General features: G+C 41.1%; 1 protein-coding gene and 1 pseudogene across 1 annotated transcript; both read right to left on the minus strand.

Moving 5' to 3' along the window:
- Positions 1-1,115: 1,115 nt before the first annotated feature.
- On the minus strand, positions 1,116-2,449 carry LOC118729931 (annotated as a pseudogene).
- A 1,136-nt stretch (positions 2,450-3,585) lies between these two features.
- LOC118729933 (ubiquitin-40S ribosomal protein S27a) lies at positions 3,586-4,126 on the minus strand. The gene has a single exon (XM_036457524.2). It carries the CDS (start codon positions 4,081-4,083, stop codon positions 3,601-3,603), a length of 483 nt encoding a protein of 160 aa, XP_036313417.1. The 5' UTR covers positions 4,084-4,126; the 3' UTR covers positions 3,586-3,600.
- Between the last annotated feature and the right edge of the window lie 16,436 nt (positions 4,127-20,562).

The following is a 20,562-nucleotide window of genomic DNA, read 5'->3' on the forward strand; positions in this document are numbered from 1 at the left end:
TTACTTGAAAAACAACAACTAGAGAAGTATGAGATAATAAGTGCTGAGAAAATGACTTAGAGAAGGTGATGGAGAGAGAGTATGTGATCCTGGTGAAAGGTCAAGAAAATTTTCTGGTTAGAACATGTGCTTATCCAGGTTAAAGACGTCTGCTTTTTTTTTTTTTAATTTTTTAAAATATACTTTATTGCTTTTTCACAGAGAGGAAGAGAGAGGGATAGAGAGTGAGAAACATCGATCAGCTGCCTCTGCACACCCCGCACTGGGGGCGAGCCCGCAACCAAAGTACATGCCCTTGACCGGAATCGAACCTGGGACCCTTCAGTCCGCAGGCTGACGCTCTATCCACTGAGCCAAACCGGTTTCGGCATGACGTCAGCTTTTTAATCTAATTTAGTAATTGCTGATAAGGTTAACTTTAAGTCTATCCTCTGGCTATTCGTTTGTTTCTTTGTTCATTTCCTGCTTCCTTTTGAATTATTTTTATTATTTCATTTTATTAGCTTTTCTATAATGTAATGGCATGTTATGATACAATATACTTCTGTAATTTATTTTTAGTGATTGCTTCAGGGATTACAATATTCATTTTGAATTTATCACAGACTATCCCTAGTTATGATTATACCGTTTCATGCATATCATAAGAATATACTTATCAGCCGAAACCGGTTTGGCTCAGTGGTCGAGCGTCGGTCTGCGGACTGAAAGGTCCCGGGTTCAATTCCGGTCAAGGGCATGTACGTTGGCTGGTCGATGTTTCTCTTGCATCAACGTTTCTGGCTCTCTATCTCTCTCCCTTCCTCTCTGTAAAAAATCAATAAAATATGTATTTTTTAAAAAAGAATATACTTATCAGTATATTTGGTATAATTCCTTTTTCATCCCCTCTTGTCCTTTGTGTTACTCTCATCATATATTTACTTTATACATGTTATCATAAAGGATTATTTAACCTTCACAATAATGCTACGTGGTGGTATTATTATTATTCCTGAATTCCAATTGTGGCTCCAGATCTATGTGAACTTGGACAAATCACTTAACCTCTGATTCTTCTCTGTAAAATGTAGATAGTTTTTGTTTGTTGTTGTTTTTTTGTTTTTGTTTTTCTCTGCTTAAGTAATAAAAATTTATTGAGAATTCCTGGGATGGTGGTTATTGCCTCCCAACCTTGAGAGAGGAGCCAACACTGCAGGAATCACTGAGAAATCACACACTGTCCCCACAGCCCCTGCCAACACAGGGAGGAGGAAAGCCATTCCCTGACAATGGGTCAGTCTTCATCTGAAAAGGGCTGGGAGGACAGATTCGGAGGGGACCATCACATGACACCAGGGGCAGGGGCGGGGTGTGTGTGCTGAACCCAAGTTGGCTCCTCAAACACCAGGGCAGAAACAGATCCACTTCTCTGGGAGTGGAGTTCTTGGTCAGCAGGCTCATTTCTTAGTCTTGAGGAGGCTGTCACTTCCCCGGGTGGAACTTTCGTCCTGCAGGTTCAGCAACAAGGTTGTCAGCAGTGAGATAGATCCGATTCTGTGACGTGGCGATCGTCTTGGAGATGTTCTGAGCCGCCCGGATCTTTCGTAGCTTGATGTAGCCTGGGTTCTTGCCCAGTGCTCCTCCAAGCATCTTAGCAGCCTCAGCTTCACCCTCGGCCTGCACCATCTTCTGCCGCTGTTCCTGCTTTGCCTTTTCCACTAAGAACTGGGCCCGCTGGGCCTCCTGCTGCGCCACTTGCTTGGCTTCTACAGCAGCTGTGTACTCTCGGCTAAAGCTTTAGCTCCGTGATGTCTACATCATCCAGGATGAGGCTGAAGTCCTTGGCCCTCTCTGTCAACTCCCTTCGGATCAGCAGGGACACCTGGGCCCGCTGGGTGATCGGCTGTGAGGCGTTGAACTTGGCCACCACGCTCTTGAGAACCTCGTGGACGATGGACGGAGGGCAACACTCGCTCCTCCTCGTAGTCTAGCCCGAGGCGCTGATACATGCTGGGAAGCTCCAGGGCATTGGGTGGAGACAGCACTCTCCGGGAGATGTTCACCATCTGCAGGTCTTCAGAGCCTGTGGGGGAGGAGACTTTTCCTGGCCTGGCCCGAATGTCATAGAATATAGATGATATTGGAACCAGGGGATCCTGAAGTGGAGGCCCTCGGCGAGAATGGTGTCCTGTTGCACGCCACCGATCCGATTAAAGAAGATGGCTCTCTGCCCGCCTTCCACAGTGAACACGGACTCGCAGACCCCGTAAGCCATGGCGCCGGCCCCGAGCAACAGCTTCAACGCCGAAGCCCATGCCACGGGGCCCCGAGGGCAGCCGCCCCGCCAAGTCCTTCAAGTTCTGGGCCATGTCCGACCCCGAGACCGGCGGCCCGCCTCCACCCCACTCCAGCTTAGAAACCGCACCCATCGCACGAGGGTCCGTGGCCCAGGTGCTTGCAGGAGAAAGGGCACCGGAAGTGCGCTTTCTTCTAAACCCTCCCCCCGCACCCCCTTCCCCGCCCCTAAGGTGGGGGACCTGTTTGTTTGTTTGTTTTTTATCACATAGAGCTACTGTGAAAATCTGAGTGAATCCATATAATGTACTTTAGATAGTCCTGGCACTTGACAAATGTTAGGTCCCACTTTATTTTCACAGATGAAGAAATAGAGGTTCAGAGAGGTGAACTGATTAACTCAAGATCACACAGCTACTGTGTATAGGTGTGAAGGTTTTCAAACCAGTTCTACCTAACTCCGACCCAAAAGCTTTTAACCATTCAACTGACTTTGCATCCTTATCTATGGAGCAAGATTGTGAATGAGAATAAGAATGATAACTGATAATTGCCTTTTGGCAAAGGGCTCTTGAAAGGTTTTATATCCTCCGGTGTGGATTAACAAAAAACAAACAAACCAAAGAAAACACACAAATAACTCCTCCTAGTGTTCATACCAACAAAGGAAACTCCTCTGACACAGGACTAGTAAAAAACCACCCATAGAGCCGAAACCGGTTTGGCTCAGTGGATAGAGGGTCGGCCTGTGGACTGAGGGGTCCTGGGTTCAATTTTGGTCAGGGGCATGTGCATTGGTTGTGGGCACATCCCCTGTAGGGGATGTGCAGAAGGCAGCTGGTCGATGTCTCTCTCTCATCAGTGTTTCTAGCTCTCTATCTTTCTCCCTTCTTCTCTGTAAAAAATCAATAAAAAATATTTTAAAAAAACAACAACACCCATACAGATACCTAGATAGATAGATAGATAGATAGATAGATAGATAGATAAGATAGATAGATATTTACACCAGGACAAGAGAATGAATAAATTGTGATATGACCACATAATGGAATAATATAGAAGAATGAAAATGGATTAATTATAACTAAATGCATTACAGGGAAGAAGAATGGTAAATGGAAAAAGTAAAACACAGGGAAGAACTTAAAATATGACAGGATTTTTAGAGTTCACAAACAAATAACTAAATATGTTTTAACCATCTTTTCCCCTTCTCTTTTCTTTTCCTTTCTCTTTCTTCTTTCCTTTCTTCCTATTTCTTTCTTTCTTTCTTTTTTTTTTTTTTTTTTTTTTTTTTTTTTTTTCAGTTCATGTCTTTTATTAACCCAAATACAAGTACTTGTCTTCTGGTTTGTTGAAGCAATAGGTCAGACAGCATTTGCCACAATAATGTCTGTCAAAGTGGCTGGCCATGAAAACTCCAGCACCACATTCATCGGACGGGCACTCTCGGCGAAGGCGACTGATTTTGCCATTCTCATCCACTTTGTAGTAGTTCAGGACAGCCAGCTTAACCTTCTTTCTCTTATGCTTGTTCTTCTTGGGAGTGGTGTAAGACTTCTTCCTCTTCTTGGCACCACCACGGAGTCTCAGCACAAGACGAAGCGTGGACTCCTTTTGAATGTTGTAGTCAGACAAAGTACGCCCGTCTTCCAGTTGCTTGCCAGCAAAGATCAGTCTTTGCTGATCAGGAGGAATTCCTTCCTTATCCTGGATCTTGGCCTTTACATTTTCTATCGTATCCGAGGGTTCAGCCTCGAGAGTGATGGTCTTCCCCGTGAGGGTTTTCGCGAAGATCTGCATCTTGGCGGCGACTCCACCGCAGATGGCGGATCGGAAAGGCTCCTTTCTTCCTATTTCTGTCCTTCCTTCTTTTCTTCTTCCTTCCTTTCTTTTTTTTCTGCTGTCTATCATCTATCTTTCTAGGATGGATGTGTATATGTGTCAACCAAGGGAATAATAAACAGGAAGTTTAGGGCTGTTGGCTACTCCTGGGAATGGGCAAGCAGGGAGGTGATAAAGAGAGTAGCAAATTATTTAAAATGCTTAATTTTTCACACTTTCCCTCTCAGGAGTACACCCTTATCTTTCCCTTGTACCAGGAGATGGGTTCACGGGTATTCATCTTATGAAAATGACAGCATGCATGTGCTTCTATGTGCTTCAAATGACATACTAAAATAATAAGTCAGCGAGAACAGGGATATAAAAGAAGGTTATCTAAAAAAGCAGGTAAGATTCCAAAAAAGAAAATTCTAAGGAAACAGCTTTGCCTTGAACAATGAAAACACTTATCGGTGTTGTAAAATTACAATTTTTATCCTATTAAAACTCTAGCATAATTTAAATACAACCCATGTAAATATCAATATATGACCTAATATATGACAGTGATAAAAAGTACAGAAGTCTCAAGAACTGGTTCTGTCACCCTCATCTCAGCCTCCAATCAATTCCAAATATCATTTCTTGTTTGAAGCCCTACACTCTTATGGACATGATTTTGCCATCAGATAGCACATATGGACTGTCTAAGTTTATGTTTCTTGGTGTGCCACTTGGAAAAATTTGAAAGCAGACCCCGCTAATTTTAAATATATTTGGTTTATTTAAACGCTAACTTATTTTGTTTGATAAGAAACCAAAGAGCTCAGTGTTTTTTTTTTTCTTTTTTAGTCATGGTGTGAATTCCCACGTGAAAGAGGAAGTTACAGAGGCAATTATCAGACTTGAGGTACTGAATGCTAATGTGCCTGAATATTTGTGTGTTTCAAAGGATTGCCCTCAGCTTAGGTCCAGCATGGCAGTCCTTTGGAAAGAGAAAAGGTGACATTGTTCCCATTAGATTAAACAGCGAGAATAAAACCAACTTCAGTCTCCTCTGAAAGAGATGAGCAAGAAGGAATATTCAAAAAAGAATGAGTCCTGCTAACTGATTTGGCTCAGTGGTTAGTGTCCGCCCAGGGACTGAAGGGTTCTGGGTTCAATTCTGATCAAGGGCAAATACCTCGGTTGCTGGCTCCATCCCTGGTTCCATTCCAGGGGCGTGTGTGGGAGTCCACCCATTGATGTATCTCACAAAGCTGTTTCTCTCTACCCCTCCTTCCATTCCTTCTAAAAATCAGTGGGGAAAAAATACCCTCAGGTGAGGATTAACAAAAAAAAACAAAAAAAAAACAAAAGAGGGAGAGAGAGAATGAATGAGTCATTCAGAGGGAAGGTCTCATTCGTTCATTATTAGTCAAGGACACTAAAAAAAAGCCTGTTCTAGAATATTCAAGAAGTATCCAGAAATCAACCAAAGAACTTATATGCATGCATATAAACCTAATCAATGGACACAGACAACAGGGGGGTATGGGCATGAATGAGAGGTGGGGGTAATGGAGGAATAAGGACACATATGCAATACCTTAATCAATAAAGAATTTTTTTTTTTTTTTAAAGAGTATTCAGAAAGAGAGGTTATCTGCGTCTGGGCAGAATTGTTTCTATTGTGGAGATGGTTGCAGGGTGTGGTGGTCCATGACTTTGAAGAATATTCCAGGCATCCCTGAGGAGACCTTTCTCCTAGTGAGATGCAGATCCAGAGATGAGTCAGGCAGTGGGATCCAGGAACTATAACCTACAAAACCTAAATCTAGTATATCACCAGAAATGCATGAAAGTAGGGGAAATACATTTATTCAAATCCCTTTTGAGGACAGGGCTATAAGTAGTTGGAACAACAACAAAAAAATAATTGTTTCGCCAAAACTGGTTTGGCTCAGTGGTAGAGCGTCCATGTGCGGACTGAAAGGTCCCGGGTTCGATTCTGGTCAGGGGCATTTATGTTGGTTGCGGGCACATCCCCAGGAGGGGGTGTGCAAGAGGCAGCTGGTCGATGTTTCTCTCTCATCGATGTTTCTAGCTCTCTGTCTCTCTCCCTTCCTCTCTGTAAAAATCAATAAAATATATATATATTTTAAAATTGTTTGATAAGCTGTAGGGCAGAGGAGAGATTTTTAGAGACCTCTGAGAGGCTCCTCCCTCTTATATCCAGGAGACCTCTGAGCTACCACCACTTATTCACTTACCAAACATCTACTGAGCACCACACAGATGTTGGTCTAGATGCCAGGAGGCAGCAGTGGACAAAGCAGACAGAGCCTTGGGCGTGATGACTCAGTAAATCACAGCATAGTAGAAGACAAGTTGATCATGAAAAAAATAGAAAGCTGAGCAGGGTAAGAAGAAGCAGGAATTGAAGAGGTTCCCCTTTTACAAAGGGTCATGGGGACGTGGCCTATTAAAATGATAGTGTTTGTGTGAAGACTTGAAGGAGGTGAGGAAGTGAACCAGGTGGACATCTGTGAGAAGACAATCGGGCAGAGGGTGCATGCAGGCAGAGAAAGCATCTGGGTCAAGGAGCCAAGAGCTTTTAAGAGGGAGAGAGTCTCGGTTAATTACAAGTTTATTATGTTGGTAATGAAAGTGATTTTTTTTTTTTAAGTGATCTTTCTGCCTCCTTTCCTGCAGTCAGAACTCATTTCTCAATGCTTGAAAGGTAGGGTTGATATTCTAAACATATCGGAATTGAGTGTGCACCAATTTAGGAGCCTACTCAAGATGCCCACGTGTTTCCTTCTCTTCTGATGCCTTGAAACAACCCCTGGAGCTGACTTGCTCTGGGTAGGGGTGGCATCTAGCTTTGGGGTGAGAGCCTGAGGGTCTTTATAAGAAGATTAAAACCATATCCCTAGATCAGCCTTTCTAGGGACTTCAGCCCAGTTTTTTATCTATTATCTCAATACCTAAAGTTGGATTAAGGTAATTCCTGTTACTATGTCCTTAGGCACTTTTATTTTTTTATTATTATTCTTTTTTTTTTCTTTTTTTTTTCGTTAGGCACGTTTAGGTAGAAGATGCCATCAGGTTATTTCTACCTTGATTATATCAAATACAATGCCCCGGACATGAAAGAATCCTCAGGCACAGAAGGTTTAGAACAGACAAAAGAAATAACCACAAGGGGTTGTCAAACATAGACCTTAAACTAATTATGTTTATAATGTTTGAGGAGACAAAAACAAAACAAAACACAAGATTAAATATCTCAGCACAGAACTGGAAATTATTCTTTCTGTTTTAATGTCAGAGGTTGGAGGCATGGCAATTTTGAAGAAGAACCAAAGAAAACTCTAGAGCTGAAAAATACAATATCAAGTATAAGAATTCAATACATTCATTCATGCCTTTCTATTTTTATAAAACCAAACCATTTTGTTGATTTTTTAAAAAAACAAAACAAAACAAGACAAAACAAAACAGTAACATTCAAAGGCCACACTCAGCCAGTTTTAAAATGTAGGCTGAAGGTTTTTGTGGTGTGTGTGTGTGTGTGTGTGTGTGTGTATGCGCGCGCGCGTGTGCTTTTGTGTGTGTGTGTGTGTGTGTGTGTGTGTGTGTATGTGTAAAAATATAAGAGGGTTCTTTATTCTATTGAGACTTAATAAACTAGTCTTACCTGTTTTCACAGTACATTTAATTCCTGATTGTGGAAAATTTCTTCCAGACAAAGAAGGGAAGTTTGTTTAAACATATGCTAAAAATAATTAAATTAAATAAATAAATAAATAAAATATATTAAAAAATAAATAAACATATGCTATATGATGAAATGCCAGCTTTTAAAAAAGGTTTAATAGTTTTTAAACTAAGTAATACATGTGATATTTTAAAAATTCAAGAAGGGTGTTCTGCCTATAAAGCAGCCTTCTCCCTGTCCCTCTCCTTCACTAATAAACTCTCTTTAAAAAAATTCAGTGAGTAAAAATGTATATGGTGAAAGTGAGCTTCACATCTCTAGCACCCAGGCTTAGTTTTTCCCAAAGACTCTCATTTTTAGCAACTTCTTAAATATCTTTCCAGGCTATTTTATGCATATATAAGTATATATATTTAATACACTCCTTTAAATTAATATCAAATTATGCTACCCTGTTTCCCTGAAAATAAGACAGTGTCTTATATTAATTTTTTCTCCCAAAGTTGCGCTAGGTCTTATTTTCAGGGGATATCTTATCTTTCCATGCGCTAGGTCTTATTTTCAGAGGATGTCTTATTTTCGGGGAAACACGGTATGTACACTAGCCTATTATATTTATACTAGAGGCCTGGTGCATGGAATTCATGCATGAGGGGTCCCCTCAACCCAGCCTGCACCTCTACAATTCGGGACCCCTTAGGGGGATGTCCAACTGCCAGTTTAGGTCTGATCCTGGGGATTGGGCCTAAAATGGCAGTTACACATTCCTCTCACAATCCAGGACTGCTGGCTCCCAACCACTCGCCTGTCTGATTGCCCCTAACCACTTTTGCCTGCTGGCCTGATCATCCACAACTTCTCTCCCCTGCCAGCCATCTTGTGGTGGTCATCTTGTGCCCACATGAAGGCAGCCATCTTGTTCAAGTGCTTGACAGTCAATTTGCATATTACCTCTATTACATAGGATTTCATAATATGTCTTAGAGTCCCATATTGATATAAAAACAAAGCCTAATTTTAATGGTTACATAATATTCCTGTGAAGAATATGCAAAAGAAAATATGTATTTGTTATTTGGCCCTTTACAAAAAAAGTTTGCTGAGTTCTGGGTTTGTCCTTAATTTTTAACTTAACAGTGCCACTATTAAGTTAAAAATTAAGGACAAAAACATACTTATAAATAACTCCTAGATCAAAGAAGAAATCATAACAAAAAGTTGATAAATAATTTTTTTTTTGTATTTTAGCTGTATTTTTTTGAAATTGTTGTGTGAGGCTGCAGTTAGGTGTTTACCTATGCCACCATCTTGATTTTTTTCAAATAATTAGAATGGAATAATAGTGATAGCATGCTCTATCAACACTTATGGGATAGAGCAGAAGTGTTGTGGTCAGGCTTATCCTATCTAATAAAGAGGGAATATGCTAATTAACTCTCATGCCATCACAAATATGGCAATGCCCATAGCCAATAAAGAGGGAATATGCTAATTGACTGCTATGCCATCAAAGATGACAGCACCCACAGCCACAAGATGGCAGCGCCCAGTCCCCTCAGCCCTACCAGGGTGGCAGGCATGCAGCCACTCTGCGCACCTGCCTCTGGAGTCCTGCAGTTCCCTCATCCCCTCAGCCATCCAGGACTGGCCCAAGGCACAGGCAAGCCTTGGATGGCAGCTGCCCAACCGTGCAAGGCTGTTCGAGGCACACGTAACCAGGGCCGACCAAAGCTTGCAGTGCTGGCAGTGGCAGCAACAGAGGTGTGATGGGGTGTTGCCCTTCCCTAATCACCAGGTCACCTCCTGCCCCTGATGGCTCCCAGACTGTGAGAGGGGGCAGGCCAGGCTGAGGGACCCCCTTCTAGTGCATGAATTTTCATGCACCGGGCCTCTAGTCTGTTCATATTAGTTAAAAAACAAAAGAACAAAATGTCCTAGCTGACTTTGCTCAGTGGATAGGGTATCAGCCTGCAGACTGAGGGGTCCCAAGTTTGATTCTGGTCAGGGGCACATACCTGGGTTGTGGGTACAATTCTGTTCACCAGTAGGGGGCATGCAGGAGACAGCCAGTCAAGGATTCTTTCTCGTCATTGATGTTTCTGTCTCACTCTTTCCTTCTCCTTCCTCTCTGAACTCAATAAAAATATATTTAAAAATAAAATAGAAATAAAAAAGAACAAAACTAAACACAAGCAAACAAACAAAAATTAATGTTGTGTATCCCAAATTAGAGCTTAGAAAAGAAACACTAAATTAATTAATTAATTAATTAATTAATGGAATAAAAGAAAGGAGATAATAAAGGTGAAAATCAAAAGGATATAGACTGAAAAGAAAAAAGTAAAATTGTCTTTATTTTAAAATGATATGATTAGCTATGTAAACAATTCTAAAAAATCTAAAAAAGAAATGAATTTACAAGGTTTCAGAATATAAGATTAATATACAAAGAAACAACAAGCAATTGGACATTGGAATTTAAAACAGTATCATTTATGCCTGGCCAGAGTGGCTCAGTGGTTGAGTGTGGACCTATGCAGCAGGAAGTTATGGTTTGATTCCCAGTCAAAGCACATGCCTGGATTGCAGGCTAGATCCCCAGTGTGAGGCATGTAGGAAGCAGCTGACCAATGATTCTCTCTCATTGACTTTTCATTCCCTCTCTCTCCCTTCCTCTCTGAAATCAATAAAAATATACTTTAAAAAGAAAGCCAAGCCATAAACAGGAATACTGTAATTATACAAAACTTATCAATATATATAAAAGGCTAACTGATGGTCACATCCAAAACTACCGAATGGACGACCAAACAGGCTGGCAGGGTAAGTTAGTGAGGGATGACCAAAAAACTGAGCAGCAAGATGTGTGGGGAAACCAATCTGCAGGGGGCATGGGGGGCAGTTGGCAGTGATCAGGCCATGGGGGGGAGGGGGCAGTGAGGGTGACCAAAATACTGAGTAGCAAGTTGCATGAGGTGACTAAGCCAGCAGGGGGGTTAGTGTGGAGTCATCAGGCAGGCATGCAGGTGAGCAGTTAGGACCCAGTGGTCCCAGATTGTGAGAGGGATGTCCAACTGCCAGTTTAGGCCTGAGGATTGGACATATCCTGAGGGTCCTGGATTGGAGAGGATACAGGCTGGACTGAAGGGACCCCCCCCACCTCCGATGCATGAATTTCATGCACTGGGCCTCTAGTTTCTGATAAAAGACTTATATTTAGAAAGTTCAAAAACAAACTCTGAAAAGCAATAAAAAGACTAAAACTCAAGTTTATTATTTGAATTTTTCCCCATTATTTATTTAGTTTTAATTTTTAAAAATATTTTTCATTTATTGTTGACATTTAATATTATATTAGTTTCAAGTGAACAGCATGGTAGTTAGACATTTATATAACTTATGAAGTGATTCCTCCACTATAAGTCTAGTACCCACCTGGCACCATACATAGTTATTACAATATTATTGATTATATTTCTTATACTGTATTTTATATCTCTGTAACTATTTTATAACTTCCAATTTGCATTTCTTAATCCCTTCACATTTTTCATCTATTCCCACAACTCCTTCCCATTTTTCAACTGTCAGTTTGTTCTTTGTATCTATAAGTTTGTTTTTATAAAACAAGCTTAAGAGGAAACCAAATATTTAAACCCTGCATTAAAGAAAGTACATAAATGATAAACACATGAAAAGACATAATTTGTCATTGGGGAAATGCAAAATAAAAATCAAGTTGAGCTACATCCACCCACTTAGTAAAATGGCTATAGTTAGCGAGAATATGATGCAATTGGGACTCTCATAGTGGAAATGTAAAATGGGATAGCAATTTGGAAAATAGTTTGTCAGTTCCCTATAAAGTTGTACATGCACCTGCTATGTGACTCAGGCATTCCAGTCCTAGATATTTGCCCAAGAGATGTGGAAACATGTCCACACGAAAACTTGTATGAAAATCATCATAGCAGCTTTATCCACAATAGCCTTAACTTGGAAGTAACCCAAATTTCTGTCAACTTGAGAAAGAATAAACTAGTGGCAGTATAACCAGACAATAGAATTTTACTCAGGAGAAAAAGGACCAAACTATTGATAATCACCCGTTCAACCTGGATGAATCTGAAAAGCTTTATGCTAAATGAAAGAAACCAGACACAAAAGACTACATGCTGTATGATTTAATTTATTTGAAATTCTAGAATATATCAATAGTTGTCTAGGGCCAAGGACCAGGTAAAGAGACTGGCTGCGAAGGAACAGCAAGGAAACTTTTTTGGGGGTGATGAAAATGTTCTATTTCCTAATTGTGGTGTTGATCACAGAACTGTATACATTTGTTAAAACTCTATTGTGCACTTAAAATTGGTGAATTTTACTGTATGTAAATTACCTCAATAAAGGTAATTTTAAAACCCAATAACAATCAGGGAATATAATGAACAACTTTATGTCCATAAATAAAAACATAAATAAAAATTTAGATGAGCCCCAGCCAGTTTGATTCAGTGGCTAGAGCGTGGGCCCACAGACAGAAGGACCCCAGGTTCTATTCTGGTCAAGAATGTGTACTTCTGTTGCAGGCTCAATCCCCAGCACTGGTCAGGGTACATGTGAGAGGTAACCAATTGATGTATGTGTCTCTCTCACATCTATGTTTCTGTCTCTATGTCTTCCCCTCTCCCTTTCACTCTCAAAAAATTAATGGGAGCCTGGACTGTGTGGTTCAGTGGTTGAGCATTGACTTATGAACCAGGACAGTTCAATTCCCAGTCAGGACACATGCCTGAGTCTCCAGCTCCATTCCCAGTGTGGGGCATGTAGGAGGCAGCCAATCAATGACTCTCATCCTCTCTCTCTCTCTCTCTCTCTCTCTCTCTCTCTCTCTCTCTCTCTCTCTCTCTCTATCTTTTCTCTCCCTCTACTCTTCTAAAATAAATTTAAAAATATTTTTAAAAAATTAACGGGAGCCAAAACTGGTTTGGCTCAGTGGATAGAGCGTCAGCCTGTGGACTGAAAGGTCCTGGGTTTGATTCTGGTCAACGGCACGTTAGTTGCAGGCACATCCCCAGTGGGGGGGTGTGCAAGAGGCAACTGATAGATGTTTCTCTCTCATCAATGTTTCTAACTCTCTATTCCTCTCTCTTCCTCTCTGTAAAAAATCAATAAAATATATATATTTTTAAAAATTAACGGGAAAAAATACCCTAGAGTGAGGATTAACAATAACAAAAATTTAGATGAAATGGGCAAATTCTTTGAAAAATATAACTTACTGAGATGCCACAAATAGAAAGGCTTCTCTAAATACACTTATGAAAAAGATTTCTCTCTCTCATGCCCTCTTTCTTTTTCTCTGAAATCAAGAAAAGTATATATATATATATATATATTTTTTTTTTAAATATATTTTATTGATTTTTTACAGAGAGGAAAGAAGAGGGATAGAGCATTAGAAAAAAATCAATTCGTTTCAGTTATAAAAATGCTGCAGTCACATCACAATACTCAGTGGTGAAATCTTGTTTGTTACTTTCATTCACATTCCTTTTAGTTTAGAATCAGAATAAAGTTGTATTTCAAATATCTAAAAATAAATAAATAAATAAAAATTCTCACATCTCTTGGCCTGGCTACTGTTGGCATGGAACTAATGGGTAGGAGATGAAGGCAAGTCCCTAGATTGAGTTTTTGCTTCCCTTCAACAGAAAACTATTAAAGAAATTATACCTCCCCTCTTTTTTATTTTCTTTCTTTATAGGTTGTTCATTTATTTCTTTTTGTTGTTGTTGTCAATCCTGAGGATATATTTCCATTGATTTTAAGGAAAGTGGAAGAAAGGAGGAAAGACCAAGAGAAACATTGATGTGAGAAAAACACATTGATTGGTTGCCTTCTGCATGTGCCCCAAACAGGGCCCAGGCCAGGGAGTAGCCTGTAACCAGGACACATACCCTTGACAGGAATCAAACCCTGGACCCTATGGTCTGCAGGCCTAAAATCTATCCACTGAGCAAAACTGGGTAAGGCCCCTCTTTTTTCTTTTTTTAAATTTCTTTATTGATTAAGGTATCACATATTTGTCCTCATCCCCCCATTCCCATCCCCCACCCCTCCCCACTCTTGCTTCCATTCCCCTATTGTCCTTGACCACTGGTTAGGCTCATAAGTATGCTACAAGTCCTTTGGTTTATCTCTCTCTTTTATCCCCACCCTCCCTCTGAGGTCCAACAGTCTGATCCATGGCTCCTTGTCTCTGCATCTGTTCTTGTTCATCAGTCTATATTGTTCATCATTTCCCCTAGATGAGTGAGATCATGTCCTACTGGAAATATACTTATAAGAACCAAAAATGAGACAAGCAATAATGGTTATGCTGAGAGGCAAATAAATCAGTCTGTAATGAGTTTTGTTTTTTTTCTGAGCCAACAGTTCTTTTGAGTCCCAGTTTCAGTGTCAAATAGTTCCTATGTGTATATGTCAGCAATGATATTTCAGTTCTGGATGGTAGACAAATGGTGGTAATGCAGGTCTGACCAACCCTCTCTAGTCTGGTCCTGGGCAACCTGCAGTGACACACAGCTGCTGACTGCTGATATGGCAAGGTGACGTCAGCGTCTTCCATCTCTAGATTGCTTCTCTTCTTTCTTCATGGCTGGAGCAGTCCTGTCAATTCCCCTCTGTTGCTAGAATCCACATGGTCTTGGAGTTGTTTTCTGAAAATATATAAACATATTCTTGACCAAAAGTTAGTAAAGGAATATTTTCTATAAATTTGACTTGGGATGCTTTTTCATTTTTTGCCCAAACCTCTTTTTTTCTTATACTTCAAAAAGGCGAAGTCCAGCTGGCGTGGCTCAGTGGTTGAATGCCAACCTATGAATTAGGAGGTCATGGTTTAATTCCCTGGTCAGGGCACATGCCCCAGTTGTGGGCTCAATCCCCAGTATGGGGTGTGCAGGAGGCAACCAATCAACGATTATCTTTCTGATGTTTCTATCTCTCTCCTCTCTTTTTCTCTGAAAGCAATAAAAATATACTTTTTTTTTTTTTTTTAAAGGTAAAGATTTTAGAACATAGTGCAGCAGAGAGTTAAAATTGAATTTGCAATGTCTGGATCTTGCTGTTGTGTATCTATACTCCTTCTTTGAGGCAAATTCATTTATATATTATATGTTTTACCTATATTTCCTCTCAATATCTTTGTTCTTTTCTTTTCTCAATATAAGAAATCAGCCGAGGTCTGGTGCGGCCAGGCCTGGAGCAGCAGCCGCCAGGCTGGGAGCAGCTAGGCCCGGAGCAGCCGGGTCTGGTGCAGCCAGGCCTGGAGCAGCAGCTGCCAGGCTGGGAGCGGCCAAGCCCGGAGCAACCGGGCCCAGAGCAGCCGGGTCGGGTGCAGCCAGGCCTGGAGCAGCAACAGCCAAGTCCAGAGCAACTAGGTCGGGAGTGGCAGTGACCAGACCCCGAGCAGCTGGTTGTGGAACGAACCAGAGCAACAGAGGCCAGGCCCGGAGCAACCAGGCCCGAACAGCTCGCTCCTCGCCTGCCCCTGCCCCACGGCTGCCTCTCAGACATGGCTGGTAACTTTTGTGGGAACTTGAGGGTCTGCTGAATCAAGTGATGAAGGCTTAGATCTGGATGTGTTGAGTTAGTATAGCGCTGGGGTGTTGATCTGTGAGTGCCTTGTGTGGGGCCTGGATGAGGCTGGTTGACCTATTTGGAAATGTTTTTTGTGTGAAGTGTATCATTGGGCATGTGGAGGTAATATGAGAAAATGCTAAGTAACTGATTTATTATCTGAAAAGGGATTTACTATCGGGGAAAGGGAGGGAGGAAGAGACTGAACATAAACTGTGCACCTATGGATGAGGACAATGGGGGATGGGGAGGGGGCGGAGGGTGGGGTGGGAACCTGGTGGAGGGGGGAAGAAATGAGGAACCTTTGTAATAATATGAACAATAAAGCTTGATTTAAAAAAAAAAAAAAAGAGGAGGGACTGCCCCTCCATCTGGGCTCTTGCCTGGGTGTTTGCAGGCTGCTGCGTCAGCCAAGGTTTGAGCCCGGATTCAAATCTGTAATAAACTCTAGCATGCTTAATAAAAAAATTAAATAAATAAATAAATAAATAAATAAATAAAAAAAGAAAGAAATCAGCCGAAGCCAGTTTGGCTCAGTGGTAGAGTGTCGGTCTGTGGACTGAAAGGTCCCGGGTTCGATTCCGGTCAGGGGCATATACTTTGGTTGCGGGGCTGGTCGATGTTTCTCTCTCATTGACGTTTCTGGCTCTCTATCTCTCTCCCTTCCTCTGTGAAAAATCAATAAAATATATTAAAAAAAAAAAAAGAAATCAAGAAGAGTGGTTCAGAGCTCAGACTCTTTTTTTTTTTTTAAATCAATCTTTATTGTTCATATTGTTACAAAGGTTCCTCATTTCTTCCCCCCTCCACCAGGTTCCCACCCCACCCTCCGCCCCCTCCCCATCCCCCATTGTCCTCATCCATAGGTACACAGTTTATGTTCAGTCTCTTCCTCCCTCCCTTTCCCCGATAGTAAATCCCTTTTCAGATAGTAAATCAGTTACTTAGCATTTTCTCATATCAATAATACCTCCACATGCCCAATGATACATTTCACACAAAAGACATTTCCAAATAGGTCAACCAGCCTCATCCAGGCCCCACACAAGGCACTCACAGATCAACACCCCAGCGCTATACTAACTCAACACATCCAGATCTAAGCCTTCATCACTTGATTCAGCAGACCCTCAAGTTCCCACAAAAGTTACCAGCCATGTCTGATAGGCAGCCGTGGGGCAGGGGCAGGTGAGGAGCGAGCTGTTCTGGGCCTGGCTGTTCCGGGCCTGGCCTCTGTTGCTCTAGTTCGTTCCACAACCAGCTGCTCGGGGTCTGGTCACCGCCGCTCCCGACCTAGTTGCTGTGGACCTGGCTGCTGCTGCTCCGGGCCTGGCCGCACCCGACCTGGCTGCTCTGGGCCCGGCTGCTCCGGACCCGGCCGCTCCGGACCCGGCCGCTCCGGGCCTGGCTGCTCCCAGCCTGGCAGCTGCTGCTCCGGGCCTGGCCGCAGAGCTCAGACTCTTAAGGCTGGAGACAGACTCCTTGGATTAAAATCCCAGCTCCACCATTTTCCAGATTCAATTTTTTCCTAAACCTAATATTAATATCAATGCAATGACATCAATGACATCATTATATGACTCAGAGAGGTTATGTAACTTGCCCAAGGTTACATAGCATTATCTTCTTGGGGAAAAGCCTCACCTTTATGAAAATACTATGCACAAGCAAATTAATTTTGACCCACCCAGCAAAACCAGGAAAGCAAAAATCAATTCAACCCACAAGCATTGACTGAGCCTGTGCAAAATCAGGGCAAAACGTATGCCCTTCGGGCGCTCATAGTCTAAAGGGGAGGCGAATGAGGAGCAGCTCATATGAAAAATAGACATGAGAAAAGAGTTTTGAGAGCTTAGTTATGCATAGATGTGGGGCTGGAATGAATCAGGAAAAGTCACAGATAATAGATTCTAGAAGGACAACCTTGAAATGTGCTGCTCATAATCGTCTCAAACCATTGGTTCCTGCTTTGGGTATTATGGACATTTTAGTTTATTATTATTATTATTATTTTTAAAATATATTTTATCGATTTTTTACAGAGAAGAAGGGAGAGAACACATGCCTGGGTTGTAGGCTTGATCCCCAGGAAGCAGCTGATTGATGTTTCTACCTCTCTCCTTCTCCCTTTCTCCCTCTCAAAATCAATTAAAAAGGAACAAGCAACAAGAGAAAAGCAGTTACCAACAAGGGAGTACCCATAGGACCGCCAAATGACTTCTCAACAGAAACTTTGCAATCCAGATGGGAGTGGCAAGAAAAATTCAAAATTATGAAAAGCAAGGACCTACAACTAAGATTACTGTACCCAGCAAAGCTATCATTGAGTAGAATTGAAGGTCAAATAAAGAGCTCCACTGACAAGAGGAACCTAAAGTAGTTCATAACCATTAAACCAGTACTACATGCAATGTTGAAGGGTCTTCTTTAAGAAGAAGGTAAAGCCGAAACCGGTTTGGCTCAGTAGATAGAGCATCGGCCTGTGGCCTCAAGGGTCCCAGGTTTGGTTCCAGTCAAGGGCCTGTACCTTGGTTGTGGGCACATCCCCAGTGGGGGGTGTTTAGGAGGCAGCTGATCGATGTTTCTCTCTCATAGATGTTTCTGACTCTCTAACCTTCTCTCTTCCTCTCTGTAAAAAATCAATAAAATATATTTTTTTAAAAAGAAGATGAAAATAAAGATTAAAAATATGAACAATAGCCCTAGCTGCTTTGACTCAATAGATAGAGCATCAGCTGCAGACCAAAGGGTCCCAAGTTCAATTCTGCTCAAGGGCACATACCTTGGTGGCAGACTCCCTCCTAGCCCTGGCCCTGCACTGGAAGCAACCAATCAATGTGTTCATCTCATGTTGATGTTTCTCTCACATTGATGTTTCTATTTGTCTTTCCCACTCTCTCTAAAAAGATCAATGGAAAAATATCCTTCGGTGAGGATGAACAAAAAAAAGAAAAAAAAAGAACAATAAAATGGCAATAGAAATCTAATAACAATTAAATCTAAAAATAAAAATAAGCAAACAAAGAATTTAATGAACAAAATAAACTAATGAATAAAATAGAACCAGAGGCATGGGAACATGAAACAGACTGACACATCTCAGAGGGAAGAGGTGGAAGAGATCAATCAAAAAACTTATATGCATGTATGTATTACCCATGGACATAGACAATAGTGTGTTGAAGGCAGGGGCAGGGCAAGAACCGGGTGGAGGAGGGCAATGGGGAGAAAAAAGGGAGGACATCTATAATACTCTCGACTATATAATTTATTTATAACTATATAAATAAATATATTTTGAGAGAAGAAAAAAAAATAAAAAAACAACAAAACATGATTTTATTTGCAAACCTAAGGTCTTCGGTGAAACTGTTCTTGGTAATTCAGAAAGTCTAGTGTCCTTGGTGAGAATTGATGTTTGCTTGTTTCCATTGCTTTTATCAGGCCATTTAAACGCCTTAGGGAAGGGTAGGAAGCCACCATTATCTTATGGTCTTTGTTGAGTACTTAGTGTGCTAATTCTCTGAGGGAAAAAGAACTTGAAGGAAAGGGGTACTTTTTTTCTACATCCTAACCACTCCATCAGAGCATTGAATGTCTACTGCCAAAATGCCTTTGCTTCTAAGGAGATTTTCTTTTCTCCTCAATTTTTATATTACCACAGGACTAATGTTCATAAACAATTTATGGCCCCTTCTAAGCATCCTACTCAGAAATTTCAATCTCTTCCTCTCCTCTCCTTCAAAACCTCCAAAGAGAGAGAAATAGTTATCTTCCTTTGAAAATCAAGCCTAATGAAATCAAAAGCCTTTATGGTAAAGAAATACAATCATAGCTTGGATTCTGTTAGTCACTCTCATCAACAGTGAATTATATTCATAACATTCTGTACAAATCTTTGCCAAGAACTTACTTTCTTCTGTCCAGAGACGTGTCTGATACCAACCACATCACCAATAAATGCTTCTCTCTCTCTCTCTTTTTTTAATGTATTCATTTTAGAGAAAAAGAGGAAGGGAGACAGGAAAAGAAGGAAGGCGAAATATTGATTTGTTGTTCCACTTTTTTACACATTCATTGGTTGATTCTTATATGTGTCTTGACTGAGGATCAAACACACAACCTTGACATATCAGGACAGCTCTCTAACTAACTGAGCTACTAGGCCAGGGTCTAAATGCTTCTTTTGAAAGAACTTCCTATTTTGAAATAATGTCAAACTTTAAAGAGTTGCAAGAATAGTCCAGATTCAGCAATTGTTATAGATTTGCTACATTTGCTTACCTCTCTCTTGTTAAAATTTATGACAGAGACTTGAACATGGATAGAACTTAGGAGAGAAGAGCTCTCACACCCTTTGTCATCACAAGAGCCCTACAGCTGAGCTCTATGGCTAAAACAGCCTCTCTCTTGCTCTTTCTTTAAAATTATTTTTAAAAAATCTTTATTGTTGAAAGTGTTACATAGGCTTCCCTTATGCCCCTATTGGCCCCCTCCAGCCCACACAACCCCTCTCTTTAACCTTTTCCCCTATAAATACTTCCTCCATCTTTGTGTGGGCAAAACGTGTATATTTCAGATTGCAAACCTTTCTTTTTCCCAAATAAATTCTTAATGGTGACAGACTACCTAGTCAACTTTTATTTTATGGTTGACATTCTCTATTTTTTATTTATATGTATTATTTATTATGAACCATTTGAAACCAAGTTTTAGACATCATGCATGCTCCTTTTTGTCTAAATAGCTCAGTGTATATGTCCTAAAAATAAAGATAACAGAAAATATATTTCCCTTCCCAGTTCCTGACACAGAGTTTCTGAAACGCTTGCAGATTCCTAAGTGCACTCAGAGCATCTTTTGTTGTATCAAGGCGACTCTGGGTGGGCTCCTGGATGATGGCTGGTCACCAGAAAGGCCAAGCCATGATTCAAGAGATGAGGGGTTAGAAATAGAATTAGCATTTGATCATGAGAAAGCCTCCATAAAATTTCAAGAGCATGGGGTTCTGTGGGCTCCTAGGTTGGTGAACGTATCCACTCTGGGAGGGAGATGTACCCCAATTCCATGGGACAGAAGCTCCTACACTTAACTCCACACTCCACTTCACCCTA

Source organism: Pipistrellus kuhlii, unplaced genomic scaffold, assembly GCF_014108245.1.
Source record: "Pipistrellus kuhlii isolate mPipKuh1 unplaced genomic scaffold, mPipKuh1.p scaffold_m20_p_3, whole genome shotgun sequence".
Lineage (NCBI taxonomy): Eukaryota > Metazoa > Chordata > Mammalia > Chiroptera > Vespertilionidae > Pipistrellus > Pipistrellus kuhlii.